The sequence below is a fragment of the Heteronotia binoei genome, chromosome 21 (assembly GCF_032191835.1).
Source record: "Heteronotia binoei isolate CCM8104 ecotype False Entrance Well chromosome 21, APGP_CSIRO_Hbin_v1, whole genome shotgun sequence".
Classification (NCBI taxonomy): Eukaryota; Metazoa; Chordata; class Lepidosauria; order Squamata; family Gekkonidae; genus Heteronotia; species Heteronotia binoei.
This window is the reverse complement of record NC_083243.1, coordinates 192,322,919-192,339,336: the sequence shown is the minus strand read 5'-3', so window position 1 is coordinate 192,339,336 and position 16,418 is coordinate 192,322,919. Positions and strand designations below refer to the sequence as shown.

General features: G+C 46.4%; 1 protein-coding gene across 5 annotated transcripts in view; it reads right to left on the bottom strand.

Moving 5' to 3' along the window:
- Positions 1-16,418, bottom strand: part of KALRN (kalirin RhoGEF kinase) — an 837,912-nt gene that overhangs the window by 408,573 nt on the left and 412,921 nt on the right. For all 5 annotated transcript variants that reach the window (XM_060262792.1, XM_060262795.1, XM_060262793.1 and 2 more), the window contains exon 8: positions 13,396-13,527. In XM_060262792.1, the coding sequence (XP_060118775.1) occupies positions 13,396-13,527 (132 nt within the window). The remainder of the gene's footprint in view (positions 1-13,395; positions 13,528-16,418) is intronic.

Sequence of the window (16,418 nt, the reverse complement as noted above, 5' to 3'; positions counted from 1 at the left end):
CAAATCGTGGGTTTGCCCCGCGCAAAATGGCAGCGTGGAGCAACTGGTGCGAAATCGCCAGCCTGCTCCGCGCAGAAACGGAAGCCTGCCCTGGACCAAGGTGAGTGTGGAATCAGCCTGTATCTCAGTAGCTGAACATCTGCTTTGCATGCAGAAAGTTCCAGGGCACACTTCCTGGAATCTTCAGTCAGAAGTATAAGTTAAGAAAAATATGTGAAAGACATCTATCTGCAGAGTTGCTGCTGCTCAGAGAAGACAACAGACTCAGTATGAAGCGGCTTCGTGTATTTTAAATTTTCACTTTTTCTGGGGTGCCCTGTGAGATCTCACAGATTTTGCAAACCCATAAGGTAAATAGATGTTTTATTTCCAAATGTCATTCAGGAAGTTCAATCTCCCTGTAGGAAATGAGAAGAAAAATGCTTTCCTTTATTTTATATGGAAGAGTTCTAAAATGTAATATTGACAAGGACTACATGTGAAAGAATTAAACTGTCCTTATTTTATTCATGTGTTTGAAAGAAGATAAGTATACAAAAAAAAATTCAAGCCCTTTATAAGAATATGCCTGGTACTTAGAACCTCACTAAGTACTTCGGTACACACAACTTGTATTACCGGCATTTAAAAACTACACTGGAAACCACATTTGGTTTAATGGCTTTTCTTTGGTTAAAGGGAAAAAATTGTTTTGATAATACTGTGGCATTATCTGTGGTACAAAACATACTTTATCTGGGTCCTTTAAAGTCTCTATCAAAGAGTGAATAGGTTTTGAAACAAATCAATTGTTTAAAAATAAGCTCTAGCTGCCATTTCAGCTCTCTAGAGCTCTCTTTAGGAATTAACAAGGTCTCTTTTGTGTGAAAGCTTTGCATTTTTCAAGGAGTGTTCAAGGTCATAATGTACTAATACAGCAACTTTGCAGTATATATTATAAGCTGGAAAAGGTTATATTCAGGACTGATTCATATACATTACGCAAAGCACTGAAAGGAAAGAGGTAGGAGTGCAAAGGGAGAACCCATGAATTTCTATGCATCCTTTCTCAATGGGGTGTCAAACCCACCTGCTAATAAATAGAGGGTGGGGTAAGCAAAAACAGTACCAGCGCAAAGTGAAGGTGATCCACAGCAAGAACAGTCTTTTACAGTGCAATCCTAAACAGAGTTATTCCCTCCTAAGACAGGTGACTTAAATTGCTTTAGGAGGGTGTAACTAGGAGTGTACAAGGGGGGGAAATGGTTTTATTGGTTCCTCCTTTCTCAGCAGCAGTACACACAGCCCAACTATCACTACCTCAGTGGAGGAGACTTAGCCTAAGTACTGCAGCTGCTCTTCATCACAGGCTTTCCCCTTTTCACCTCCCACCCCAGCAAAGAAGAATGTTTCAGTTAATTATTTATGGTGCTCTGGTGGGTTCTGTTGGTTTCTGTTTGGCATCTCATTATCCTACTCCAACCCATTCATCTCCATCAAGATGAAGAACAGTTTTTGTGCTGCTGTTTTAATTTCAGCATGCAACTTTGATTTGGGGTGGCTGGTGGTGACTCAGTGAGTGAATTTGTGCACACACCACCTTCAACATTGCCCTGTGCTACCAGAGTTCTGTAGAGGTATTTCAGTACAGGTGGATTCAGAATGGCAGTGCAGAGCTCATTGGGGCATTTATGTGCCAGTCCAAAAGGTTAATGTCCCTGCTACTTCTTTCTAGTCTTGTCTTAATTTTAAGAAAAGCATTTTCCCCAGCTTTCCAGCACAGACTGAGAAAGGATGCAGGCAAAAATATATGGTCACTTAATGCCCTCTCAAAGTCCTGAACCAGGTAGTTGAACACTGGCAAGCTCACCTTCAGGAAGACCAACTACTCAACTGGTCATGGGAGCAGGCATGACCAATGTGTGCTGACAATGTTGCCAGTGTGGGAAAACATGTGCTCACTCTACACGCTTGTCAGAGGGCATGAGAGGAGCCTCTGGGCCATGGCTGAGAGGCCTCACAAGACATCCTCCTTTGCAGCCCAGTAGTTCAGTGGACAGTTGGCCTGAGACTTGTAGGGCTCTAAAAGACACTCTGTCACTATTGCAGCTGCCGTGTTCTGTCTCAAGGGCCTCCTACTCTCAGAGGGGCCAAACATCTGCCTGATAACTGCCATCTCAACAGTTATAATGGCAGCAGCCACATGGGGGACGCTGCCTAGCAGGGGAGGTGGGGGATGAACAGCAGTGGAACAGCTTTTGCCCCCCTCTTCCTCAGCTCACACCAACATGCTCAACTTGCCATGTGTGTTCTGCTCTGAGTATCACTCCAGGGAACTCCTCAGATGAATGCAGAAGAAGCTTTATTTGTGATTAATCAGCAAAGCAAACACTCATGGCAAGAAATCCTTTCCTTGCTAGAACTGAAGTAAAATGAAACAATATATATACACACACACACACAAATAACCTAACAGCCCTGGCCTTATGTGCCAGAATTCTGGGCACACAATTCCAGCACCAAAATATATTTAAGAGTTCTCAGGTCCATAATGTTTTGGGTTAGTCAAGGTAGCACATTCCAGTCCAAAGCTACTTTCCCTTGTCTCCGTCCTGTGTTTCCGGGGAATTGTGATAACCAGCAATTCTCTCAGGGCCACATTTAATTCTGGGCCCCTTACTTGAAGCAGTCTCATGTTAGTCACTCAGAAGGATGAAGTATAGAACATAACAGCTGGTGAAATACAAGTCTTACAGATATATCCCTTGTTTATGATACACATCTGCCTATACTAGCAGATATGAATACATGAATACATATATGGATGCACGGATAGCTAGATAGAGTATATGAATATGTGAAGAACTCATAAGCAACAAAAATACAACCAAAACATAATTAATAAACAGTGAAAATACTACAGAGAATATTCAGTTGATCAAACAGATACAACAGCAGCTTTAGCAGCAATAACATTCGGGATCCTTCAGCACCGTTGTCAGGAGCCCATCCTAACATTGTGAGAGCTTATCTCGCCAGTGACTTGAACCGCCAGTCTGCTCCGCAATCCTGCCCTTGATGTGCAGGTCACACATGGTTGCCAGCCCATAGACCTGCTGAATGATAGGCAGAAAGCTGTCCTTGAGTCCTTCTTGCAGCCTTATCACCAACACATGCACTGCTGGAAGCAAGTCTCACATCCCACAGTTGGCTCCAGAAACAAGCCAAGTCCTCATGAGCCATGTGGATTCTGGGGATGACCAGAGTCAGACTTGCTGGGTCAGATGAGACACTCCCTCTAAGCTGTGGAGTCTTGTGAGCAAAAATTCTTCAAAAATGGAGGCTGAGGAACTTGATAGATCTCACTCTTTGAATCAAAATGATTAGTTTATCTCATTGGGGAAAGATGATGCGGCAATTACCGATGAGAATATTGGGAAGAGGTGCCAAGAACTCCATGGGTTGGTAATGACTCGGTGCTTATACAGGGGACTATCTTTACCATTATAAAAAGAACATAACATCCAGTGAATGGCCTCTATATATATATAAAAAGATCTTATTCCCCTTCTCATTCAAAAAACAAGAATGAGCTCCAGGTGAATAACTTTCAGATTGTAGTGACTATTTTCTCCTTTAAAAGAAAATTGATAAACTAGTGGGGAAAGTGGAATACTAAAAATCATTTATCTTACTTGTTGGATACACCAGTATCCTCTATTAATCTAAAATATATTGAAAAGCTACAGGGGCCCATTTGGGGGAATATATATATATATATATTACCTACTCACCTAGGATCCTAGCAATGATGTTCAATACGGCCACTTATTTTAAAAGGCATGGAATTTCTCACATTCCTTGTTCAATCCGAGCAAAAAGCCACTTATTATGTCTAGCTCCCTTAAGGACAGGGAAACTATTCAATCAAAAAGAATTCAACCTTCTACTGAGGATAGATCCTTGACTGAATTCTCACCAACTAAGAAAGTCCATGAATTAGATTTATTTGACAGGATGACCTGTGAGAGTTTTAGCCAATCAGATGAAACCAAAACCTTTCCCTGTTCACCATCACCCTCAAAAAATAAGCAGTTGGATGCAAATCTTGTTCAATAATCTTGTTTCTTACCCTTTGCGGAACAAGGCCATATTATTGGCCAGTTCCAGAAACTCCATTACGCACTAGTACTTAACTGCCAGATTACTGGAAACCTCAAAAGGACCAGAAGGGTGTTGCAGGTATGCCCTCTGATGCAAGCCAGCTGCCTTTGGGTTTTCCAAAAGGAAGTGTGTCCCCCTGGGGCTGCCACCATCTTAAAGAACAACTGCATTCCAACCAATTCCAAGTGATGAGGAGAGGTTTGTTATTGGCCTTGAGTCTTCCTTGGTGGCCCTGCCATCCAAATACTTCTTATTAGCCATAAAAGTTCCCTGAGAGCCAAAAGATATGGCCCCGGGCACCCCGTGAAGCCTGGCTGCTGTGCCAGTCTCTGAGACCCTCTCTAGGTGGAAGAAACAGCTAGAGTTGGTGGCTGAGATCATGCTGGCCAAGTGCTTCCAGCAATGATGCACAGAAGTATTAATAGGTCATTATGACTGCTAGGTGAGGCTGACAACCCCCCCTCCCCCCAATAGAAGAAATGCCAGGCAGCAAGGGGGCTGCCGCCCTTGGTCAAACCCTTTCTCCACCAGGGTTGAAAGGCCTTTGGAAGCCCTTCCTTCCATTCCCCTGCACCCATCAGGCCAAAGCCACCACCAAGCACAGAAAAGCGTCCCTTTTTACCCAGGTTTCTTAATTCTGCCAGCCAGGAGAGAGACTGACTTCCCCACTAAGCCACATGCCCAGAATTGGGCCCCCCATGCCTCCTCCTGAGGAAGAATCCCAACCAGGAAAGTTGGCCTCCACCTTCCCTTCTGTAGCTGGGCAGTTGCTCCCTAGGTCTCACCCCCTCCAGCTGGCACTGCCATGGCCTGCTGATTCCCTCCCGAAGGCTCCCACCCCAACTTCATGATACCACCACACAGGGACCTTGGCACTGTGTAGGGAACTCAGCAAGGCAGGGCATTAGGGGCTGAATGGCATGTGCACTCCCACATACCAAGTGCTGGAGCCATACCAGGCAAGCTGCAGCACAGCCAACCCAGTGGGGCATACGTGTCGCTCCATCCACCTGCTGGTCCCTGCTGCCACCTAATCTAATCTAATCTAAGTGATTAGATTGGGGTACAAATGCCATGGCTAATGCATCTGTGGCCTTTGCCACAGCTTGTGGCAGTGAATTCTGCAATTTCATTATGTGTTGCATGAATAAGGGATCATTTTGTAGAAAAAGAGGTGCTGGAGGGGTACAATGCCCTGGAGTTCAAAAGCATCCATTTTCTCGAGGGGAGCTGGTCTCTGTGTCTCCTGCTGGTTTTTGTTTGTCTGTCCTTCTGTGATCAGTTGCCTTGTTTGGGACATCTGGAGCTGTTTGTCCAAGTCACTATTCAAGCCCATGGGAAGGAAGCCAGCAGCCAGGCTGCCCAGCCCCTCCTCATCCTCCTCCTCTCTCCACCTGGTCTTTGCCACCGCTGCTGCTCTTCCTCCCCAGCTGGAGTGTCTGGTGTGGTCTGCTGCCTCCACCCTGGAGGCTGGGCTTGGCCAAGGGGTGGAGGAAGATGGAAGTAGGCCACACCAGAATCGGCTTGATGGACCATGGATTTCTCTCCTGCCATGCTGCTGCAATTTCTCCTCCTCCTCCCAGATGCAGCTAGAGAGACTAACACCACTGGCAGGAAGGAGACCCCTGCTTCAGGCCAGCACCCTCCCCTGTCAACAGCTCTGCAGGCCAGGCTCCAAGAGCACCTCCCCCCCCCCCCACCTCAGCAACTGTGGCAGATTGCTCAGCAATCCAGACTGGATGAGGGATGTGCTGCAAGAACATCTGCTGTGGTTCCCCATGTGCTCCATCTCCATCAGGGCTTCCCCAGTCAGCGGTGGAGGATGGCTGGTGGCTAGTGGAGGCTGGGGAGGTATGGCACCAGATACACACGAGAGGGATGGTGGCGACAGACAATGAGCCATCAAAAAGGCTGGGGTGGCGCTTGGCAAGTGGCAGCTGCTTGCTGCATGGGGCCTGTGGCAAGCAGTGATGGAGGTGGGGGCTCTGGGTGCTGGCCTTGGTGTCAAGTCCCTAGGTTCCTTCAAATAAAGAGGCTCTCCATGTTTTCAGATAAGCTTTTAATCGAAGGTAATACTAGGTGCTCACAACACTGGGTCAGTGTTGAAACTGACTTGGTTCAAAATGGCAAAGGTTATATAGTTCACTACAAGCCGTTAAAAGCACACCTCATTTTGGGTGCACAAGCAATTCAAACTTCAGCGGTTACAAATCATGTCTCACACTCACCATTACTACAAAGCCCAAGCAATAGATAAGAACATTCTAAGGTAGGAGGCATGACCTTGGGGTTGTGCTTCCCACTCCCAGAAGACACAGCAGCTTCGCTTTCATTTCTACCCACACATTCCTTCAGATACATACACAAGGCACAGGCAGTAAATAAGGGACTTGACAACTGGGGCTGCTGGTGGCAGCCTATTTCTTTGGCTACCCGCACGTCACCCAGCTGGAGGAGGTGGGGGCAGTGCAAGGGGGGAAGGCTTGGGAGCCTCTGGAGCTATGCTCTGGTGTGCTCTCCCCCCCCCTCCAACTGAGGCCTGATGCCAAATAACTATTATACTGCATAGGCTTGTGGTGTTAGACTGTTGTAGCGCTACTCCCAATTCACTTCACTGCTGTTAGGAAGCAGAAAAGCTCAGGCTGCACAGAACAGCTGCCTATTCATCTAGTCATTTGTATCCTGCTTTTATCCTGGCCACTATCTGACACAGAGTGTTGGACTAGATAGGCCATTGGCCTGATCCAACATGGCTTCTCTTATGTTCTTATTCCACCCAGCCCACCCCCCAATGACCCTGATCCAACATGTGTCTAATGTTGTGATTATATATTTTTACACACACATATATGGCAGACTTCTGATGAAATGGGCTGTAGTTCACAAAAAATTTGTATCACAATAAATCTTTGGTAAGTAAATCAGTAAGAAATCTATTTACGTTAACCTTTGTATCTTTAGCTAGCATAAAAGCAATGCGAACTTTATTGTATAGTAGTGCTGGGAGGGAAGTACTGAGATCACTGAGAGTGATTTTGTTGACATATTATCTAAAAAGATTGTCATTTGTCATATAACATAAAGCTTAATGTTTGCAGTAGCAAAGCAGCATTTATAGGTGTATATTACATGCTCCACCAATACAACAACAACTCACTTCCTAAACAGTGTCTTAATAATCGAATTAAAGGGGTGAAGGAGATCTAACTTCTGTTCCACATGCACTAAAACAGATTAACATTCTATTACCATGCATGTAAAGGCAGGGGTAAATATCCTTTTACTACTTTGTTAGAACATGGGAAAATATTATTCTGTTCTCCATTTTTCTTCATAATATTATGAATGGTTTACTGCTATACTACATTACATACATTTTAAGTTACCAAATGAAGGAGAAGAGTGTGGAAAAGAGGAAGAGAAACAACAATGCACTATCAGGGAAGATCAGGCCGATTAGACAAAGCCATGGAATTGGGTGGAAGGAAAGGAAGAGGGAAACAGATTGCTGGAAACCTTTTTAGGAGGTTGCAGCCTGGCAATGACTCCAGCAGCCATGAGCTGTGCTGGCTAATTATGCCTTACTCTAATGCTGGCTTGATTAATGGGTTTAGCAAGATATGCAAGTATTTGCGTTCTTGTAGTAAAGTTGCAAAAACATTCAGCAAGTAGAAATTGAAGCAGAGAAATAACAAAGTTCACACAGACTTACTGGTTTGAAGCGAGGTTTACTTTATGGTACCAAAAGCAGAACCCAGTTGGGCTTGGGTCCCCAAAATGACTGCATTAAAATCATTCTTCATACAGCCAGTTTTATTCACACCAAAAACAAGCAGGAAGACACCCTGGCTTATCTGATTCAACACTCCCCACCCCCTTGCAACTCCTTCTAGTACTTTTCCATTCCTCCCATCTCCTTCCTTTATCAGCTCCAGCAAGAGGCATCTCAATGAGGCCCCTTTGTCTTATCCTAATACACATCTGTGAACACACACCCACTGAAGGCTGTCTGTGCTTTTAACGGCAGTTTTACAACAGACTCCTCTGTTTGAAGACAAAGCATATTTTTACTCAATATGACAAATATTATTATTTGGGGTATTAATTAATTATTCAGGGGCTCTCCTTCAAAATCAGAGTGACTGCTATTTACTGTGGCTGCAGCACAGAAATGCATTAGAATCAAAATAAACTCAGATGCCTTTGAATGCTGCATTAGACTGGTTTCAGGGGCCTGCAACCTGACTTGGGCCCTGGGAATTTGATCCTCCCAGCCTCCCCACTTGGCGGCCCTTAACTTGTGTCGTAGTCATGCACAGAGCTTCATGGTAGAATTGGAATTTGCGGCTGAGTCTTCCCAGTTGTTGAGTGATTTGCTAACCACACCGCCACATTTGATCATTTATCTAATTAACTAAATGAGTTATCTTGTCATGAACAAAATTTAGTTTTTACAGAAACCAAAGCTGGTGCATACAGGGAAGAGAAAGGGACTTCACATCTGCTGAGTGAACTATCATTACAGTGCTTCCAGTTCTTCAGATTTAACTGTAAAGCTATACCCTATCATATTACAATAAATATAACATCCCATAATATATCTGAATTGTATGTTTTCAGTAGTTTAAGTATTAATTTAAAACATGGACTAGCCTCCTCAGCCAGAAGCTTATGTGGCTTTTCACTTTGTTTCTTTCAATCTCCCTTCACTTGGATTGGATTCATTTAATTTACACCCTGCCCTAACCTTTTGGGATAAAAGCTAACTGCTTGATTCTGTGTTCTGTGTTCAGTACATGTATAATTTGGAATTCACCTTAAAAATTCTGTGAGGATGTTGCAATTGTTTCCAATCTGAGGAAAGTACAAATGTTTGAATGGATTCTTCCTAAATTAAATTTTAGATAAATCATGCTGTAGTTAGCAAAACTGATGAGGAAAAAAAGTGTTAAGTGAAGGGAGATTCAAAGAAACAAAGTGAGAAGCCACATATGCTTCTGGCTGAGGAGGATAGTCCATGTTTTAACTTTACTTTACTTTACTTTACTTTATTCGATTTATATCCCACCCTACCCCACCGAGGTGGGCTCAGGGCGGCTTACAACAATAAAAGCTAACAAAGGTCGATTTAAATACAATTAAAATTATACAATAAAATACATAAAAGCCTAAAAATACATAAAACTCACATCGATATACACTATGCTACTATTACTTAAATCAGTCCTTCAAATTTCCAATATTCGGTAATCTGATGTTTAAGATTTAATATTCAGGCATTCTGCTCACAGTTAATTATATGCCAACCGGAAGAGGGTTGTTTTACAGGCCCTGCGGAACTGTTCAAGGTTCCGCAGGGCCCTCACCTCCTCCGGGAGCTGATTCCACCAACAGGGAGCTGCAATCGAGAAGGCCCTGTCCCTGGTCGCTTTCAGACGGGCCTCCTTTGGCCCAGGGATTATAAGGAGGTTCTGAGACCCCGACCTCAGCACTCTCTGGGGGACATGTGGGGAGAGACAGTCCCTAAGGTAGGCAGGTCCCAGACCATAAAGGGCTTTAAAGGTCATAACCAGCACCTTGTACCGAACTCGGTATGTTATCGGCAGCCAGTGCAGTCCTCGAAGCCCCGGCTGGATGTGCTCCCGCCTAGGGAGCCCTAACAACAGCCGGGCAGCGGCATTCTGCACTAGCTGCAACTTCCGGGTTCGGCACAAGGGCAGCCCCATGTAGAGGGCATTGCAGTAATCCAGCCTCGAGGTGACCGTTGCATGGATCACTGTTGCCAGGTCGTCGCCCTCCAGGAAAGGGGCCAACTGCCTTGCCCGCCTAAGATGAAAAAATGCGGACTTGGCAGTGGCTGCTATCTGGGCCTCCATAGTTAGGGTAGGCTCCAGTAGCACCCCCAGGCTCCTAACCCTGTGTGCCGCTGACAGAGGCACACCATCGAGGGCCGGTAAGGGAATCTCCCTCCCTGGACCACGGCGACCCAGGCAAAGGACCTCTGTCTTCGTCGGATTTAGCTTCAGCCCGCTCAGCCTGAGCCATCTAGACACGGCCTGCAATGCCAGGTCCAGGTTTTCTGGGACACAGGCAGGCCGGCCGTCCATAAGTAGATAGAGCTGGGTGTCATCAGCGTACTGGTGGCAACCCAGCCCATATCTCCGGGCAATCTGGGTAAGAGGGCGCATATAGATGTTAAACAACATCGGGGATAGAACTGCTCCCTGAGGGACCCCGCAATCCAGCGGGTATCTTTGGGACAATTCACCCCCAATCGCCACTCTTTGTCCCCGACCTTTGAGGAAAGAGGTAGCCATTGTAAAGCCAACCCCTGAATCCCCACGTCGGCAAGACGGCAAGTCAGCAACCGATGGTCGACCGTGTCGAACGCTGCCGACAGGTCTAACAGCATCAGTACCGCCGAGCCGCCTCGGTCCAGATGCCGCTGGAGATCATCCACCAGGGCAACCAGCACTGTCTCCGTCCCATGACCTGGGCGGAAGCCCGACTGATGGGAGTCAAGGACGGAAGCATCCTCCAGGAAACTCTGTAGTTGCAACGCCACTGCCCTCTCAATGAGTTTACCCAAAAAGGGTAAATTCGAGACCGGCCGATAGTGTGCCAATTCGGCCGGATCCAGTGTTGGTTTTTTTAAGAGGGGACGGACCACTGCCTCCTTAAGAGGCATTGGAAATTGCCCTTCCATCAGGGATCTATTTATGATATCCCGTATAGGATACCTAAGCTCCCTCTGGCAAGATTTAATAAGCCAGGAGGGGCAAGGGTCCGAATTGCAAGTTGTAGGGCGTGCAGACAAGAGGATCCTGTCAACTTCCTCCAAGCTGAGAGCGCTGAAACCATCCAGAATACAATCTGAAGACAGGCAAGGAGCCTCGGGTTCGGATACTGTCTCCAATATGGCGGGGGTGTCGCGGCGGAGCGACGCGACTTTATCTGCAAAAAATTTCGCAAAAGCCTCACAGCCTATTTCCAATTGACTAACGTTTGGGCTGCCCTGTGGCAGCGTTATAAGAGTCCGAATTATGTTGAACAATTGTGCCGGGTGCGAAGTTGCAGATGCAATCTTAGCCGCAAAGTATGTTTTCTTTGCGGCTTTGACTGCCATCTCATAGGACTTCATACACTCTCTATAAGATGTTCTAGTCGCTTCGTCTCGAGTACACCGCCATTGCCTCTCTAGTCGTCTGAGTCCTCACTTTAGTTGCCGCAACTCCTGGTTATACCAGGGTGCTAGCTTTAGGCGAGGGCGCAGAGGACGTCTAGGTGCAATCTCATCGATGGCCCTGGAGAGCCTATCATTCCAGGACTCCACCAGGTCATCGAGGGAGTTGCCAGAGGGCCAGGGATCCCGTAGAGCCATCTGGAACCGTTCGGGGTCCATCTGGCTCCGCGGGCAAGCTAAAATAGGCTCGCCGCCTAAACGGGCTTGGGGTGGGATATTCATACGAGCCTTAAGGGCATAGTGGTCCGACCATGGCACTGTCTGAGCAGTAATATCGTCCACTAAAATTCCCGCCGCGAAGATCAGGTCTAGCATGTGCCCCGCCTGGTGGGTAGGCGTTGTAACAAACTGGGAGAGTCCTAGCGTCGCCATGGATGACACTAGGTCCATCGCCTGACTAGAGGACATGTCATCGGCATGGACATTGAAGTCACCCAGGATCAAAAGCCTTGGGTACTCCAATGCCCAGCCTGCTACGGCCTCCATCAGGGATGGTAAGGCGCCGGCTGGTGCGTTAGGCGGTCGGTACACCAGCCAAACCGCCAACCCCTCCCCAACGTCCCACGCCAAACCGGCACATTCAATGCCCCCGATCTCCGGAGGCGGGAGGGCCCGAAAGGAGTAAGCCTCTCGTATGAGTATAGCCACCCCTCCCCCCCGCCCGCTAGTCCGGGACTGGTGAGCGACCGAGAATCCTGGGGGAACCAACTGGGAGAGAGCTACAGTCTCCCCTTCGTGCACCCAGGTCTCGGTCACGCATGCCAGGTCCATATCCTGTTCGAACAGGAACTCCCGAAGGGTAGAGATCTTATTATTGATGGACCTGGCATTACATAGCACCAGTGACGGAGGCGGGTAATTTACTCTGGCCCTACTACTTGCCACCGTCGGGATGGGACGTAGGCTGGAAGGGGGTCGAGCCCTGTTGTGTCTCAACCCCCTGTTGTGTCTCAACCCCCTTTTAAATTAACAGACATGATGAGCCACAAAGCAACAGCTAATGAGAAAAACAAAAATGAAGGATATCTATCTGCTACATCATTGGATCTGAAGACAATACTGTTAACTCCTACAGGACCTACAGAATTAGATCCAATTTCGCAGAAGAATAAACGCATTCTTATGAATGAGATCCCACTAGCTTTCGTGATAAGATAACCTCAGACCAGATAACAATGGACCAAAAAGCACCTCTGGATTGTCATCAAGCAAACTGTACCAGCATCACTTGCAATCATAGATGACCTGCAAAAAGATTTATTTTTTTAGCAGCCAAACTCCAATACCCGGAAAGGGTCCCCCCTCCTTTTCATTGACACCCGTCATAAAATTACCATTTTATTTGTGTAGAACTCATTTTAGAAAATAACAGGGAGCTTTTGGTTATTATCCAGATAGGGACCATGACACAGCAAGCTGCCCTGTTCTGATCAGAACACTAAAGTAGAAGGTATCCACAGACTGCAGACGTATTTATGGGAAAACAGAAGTGTGACGTATGAGTGTAGCAAGATATTTTGATATATTTTTCAGGTCAGGGAAACAATACTGTGGGGAAGGTCCAAGCCCCAATCTGAATCATGTCTGTGAGCACCTTGGAGCACAGAACTCCAGAACACATTGCTCGAGCCAACGTGGGGGAAATATTATGTGCAGTTTATCTGCTTAGCCTCACCTTGTGTTTTTAAATCATGATCTGAGTCTGGCAGAGCATCTTCTGTCGACTTTGCCTCCAGACCCACTAGACTCCACCTCAAATGAGCTCATATTCCAGCAATATCTAGAGCTTCTACATTTGCCTAACCTTGATTAGAGAACAATTTCAGACAACTCAAAATTGAAACTGCTTAAGCAGTCACAGCAACAAAAACACAAATAGATACATGTTTTACACAAGTTATTCAACTAATAACTCTTGTATGTATTCCAAACGGATATTCAATGCTTCTACTAATTGTTACTGTGTAATCTGGCTAGGGGTTACCACAGTCTCTTCTGGAAACACTCACCTCCGTGTAGGCCTGGGTGACTTGCTCATATAAGGACTGATGATGATGGATGGCCAGTTCCAGATCTTGCATTTCTGATGGGAGACCTCCTTCACTGCACATTTTACACCAGGTATCTACACCAGAGAGAAACTGAAAAAAAGAAAACAGAGGACTCAATTGAGCTGCAACTGATAGCTAATAGTTGGATAAACCGACTTAAAAAAAAAAATAATGAAGCACCATTGATCATAGCACAACAAAGGCAGACTGACCAAAACTGACACCTAGATTGAGGCAGCTCAGCACTGCTATTATTGTTATATCTGACAGCAGTGTTTAACACAGTCAACTATGATCTGTTGACCCACTGCCTTGCTAACACAAACCACTGCCTTGCAATGGTTTTTCTCCCTTCTCCGGTGTCAGGGACAGTGTGTGGAACTTGGTGAGGCAGTCTCCCAGTGGTACCCACTGGGATATGGTGTGCCACATGAGGCTATCCTCTCACCGATTCTATTTAATATCTATATGTACCCCCTTGCCCATTTGGTATGGAGGTATGAGCTGAGTTGCCATCAATATGCTGACGACACCCAGCTCTATCTGTTGATGGATGGCTGCCCACACTTTGCTCCAGGAAATCTGTGCCAGGTACTGGAGGCCGTAGCTGGATTGTTGCAAAGGAGTTGTCTGAAACTTAACTCTGTGTGGACTTACCCTTGAACCTGATCCAAAAACTTCAGCTGGCGCAGAATGCAATGGCTTCCTGCTTACTGCAGCGCCTACACAGGCACATATGCATTCTGCACCAGCTGAAGCTTTTGGATCAGGTTCAAGGGTAAGTCCACACAGAGTGAGTTACAGTGATCCAATCTGGAAGTGACCATTGTGTGGGTCATTGTGGCAAGGTCCTGACCTGCCATAGATGGTAAAAGGCATCTGGCTACTGTGGTGACCTCAGCCTCCATAGAAAGTGAGGCATCCAGGGTCACCCCAAGGCTTCTATTCCTCAGGACTGGGACAACAGATGCCCCCTCGAGGGTCAGTCATTTAACTCCCAAACCAATTCCAACGGGGGCCAGACGCAGGACCTCTGTCTTAAATTTCAGCCAACTCCTTTGCAACCATCCAGCTACGGCCTCCAGTACCTAGCACAGATTTCCTGGAGCAGAGTGTGGGCAGCCATCCATCAACAGATAGAGCTGGGTGTCGTCAGCATATTGATGGCAACTCAGCTCATACCTCCATACCACTGCACTGGCTACCAATCGAGTACTGGATCCAGATCAAGGTACTAGTATTGACCTTCAAAGACTTGAGCAGCCTGGGACCAGCCTATCTAAGGGACCATCTTCCCTCATATACTCCCCTGGTGGGCTTTGCACTCCATTGATCAACACCTACTGGTTATCTCTGGCCTCAAAGAGGTCCACTTAGCCTCAAACAGGACCAGGGCATTTTCTTTTCTGGCCCCTACCTGGTAGAACAAGCTCCCACTGGAGATCAGGGCCCTGTAGAGCTTGCTGCAATTCTGCAGGGCCTATGAAACAGAGCTGTTCTGTCAGGTCTTTGGTCGAGGTGGTTGGACACCAACTTATCTGGCCTTAGTGCTCAACACGGCCCCACTTTTTGCCCACAGGATTACTACCATCATGTAAAAGTGCTTTATTCTACTTGCTTCTCTCTGGCTGTGGGGTTGTATTCAGTGTACAAAATTCTATTGCCATTCTGATAATTTTAATTGATTTTAAATTCAACTATTTTGTGAAATGGTTTTATGATGTTTTGATTGTTATTTCATTGTCACCCCCCCTGACCCCACTTGTGAAGAGGGCGTGCAAGAAATTGAAGATACAAATCAACAACAACAACAAAAACCTTTAAGCAGGCACCAGGCCTAGGGCCTCAAGGCCTGCACAGTAACTAGTTTAATGGCTAGTTAAACAACCATCAGAGTTCCTTAGACAACCATCGCCTGTGTTGCATAGCAGACAGTTTTTGGTAGCTTCCTTATTTTCAAAGTTAGCCTGTAATAATAGCATAATCAGGAAGGAATCTACAGTTCCATGAAAAACTTTTTTAAAAAAAAATCCCACTGGGACCTAGGCTTCCCAACCCTCCTGCCCTGGAGGGGGACCCCCGAATTTTCAGCCTCCTCCCCCGCTCTTAAAAATTCTGGGGGCGGGGGGAGAGAGAACATACCTGTAGGCATCATGTTGTTTTACAGCTTGGGATCCGTTTTCAAGGCTGCACAGGAAACAGGAACGGCCCCTCCCTTTCTTTTCCTGTGCAGCCTTGCTTTCGTTTTCCAAGTACGGTAAGTATTTGTGTGTGTGAAAGAGAGAGAGGGGGGGGGCAGAGAGGGGGGATTCCCTGGTATAGAGGCCCTCCCCCCCTTTAGAAAGCGTGTGTGTGGGGGGGAAGGAGATGTCTACTAGGCACTCTATTATTCCCTATGGAGAATGATTCCCATAGAGAATAATAGGGAATTGATCCATGGGTATTGGGGGCTCTGGGGGGGACTATTTTTTGAGGTAGAGGCACCAGATTTTCAGTATAGCATCTAGTGCCTCTCCCCAAAATACCCCCCAAGTTTCAAAAATATTGGACCAGAGGGTCCAATTCTATGAGCCCCAAAAGATGGTGCCCCCATCCTTAATTATTTCCTATGGAAGAAAGGCATTTAAAAAGGCGTGCTGTCCCTTTAAATGTAATGACCAGAACTCCCTTGGAGTTCAATTATGCTTGTCACATCCTTGTTCCTGGCTCCACCCCCAATGTCTCCTGGCTCCACCCCCAAAGTCTCCTGGCTCCACCCCCAAAGTCCCCAGATTTTTCTTTAATTGGACTTGGCAACCCTACTGGGACCATTTGATCCCCTTGCCACACATAAAGTAATCATTTGGATGGAAGGCCAAGAGAGCACAGAACATAGAGCAGAGTAGGAATGCTACACTGGACTGAGTGCATAAACTTCTTTTCCTTTTAAAGGGTTGGAGTGATAAACCTATGACCCATTAATTTAATGCAACCGGCAGAGT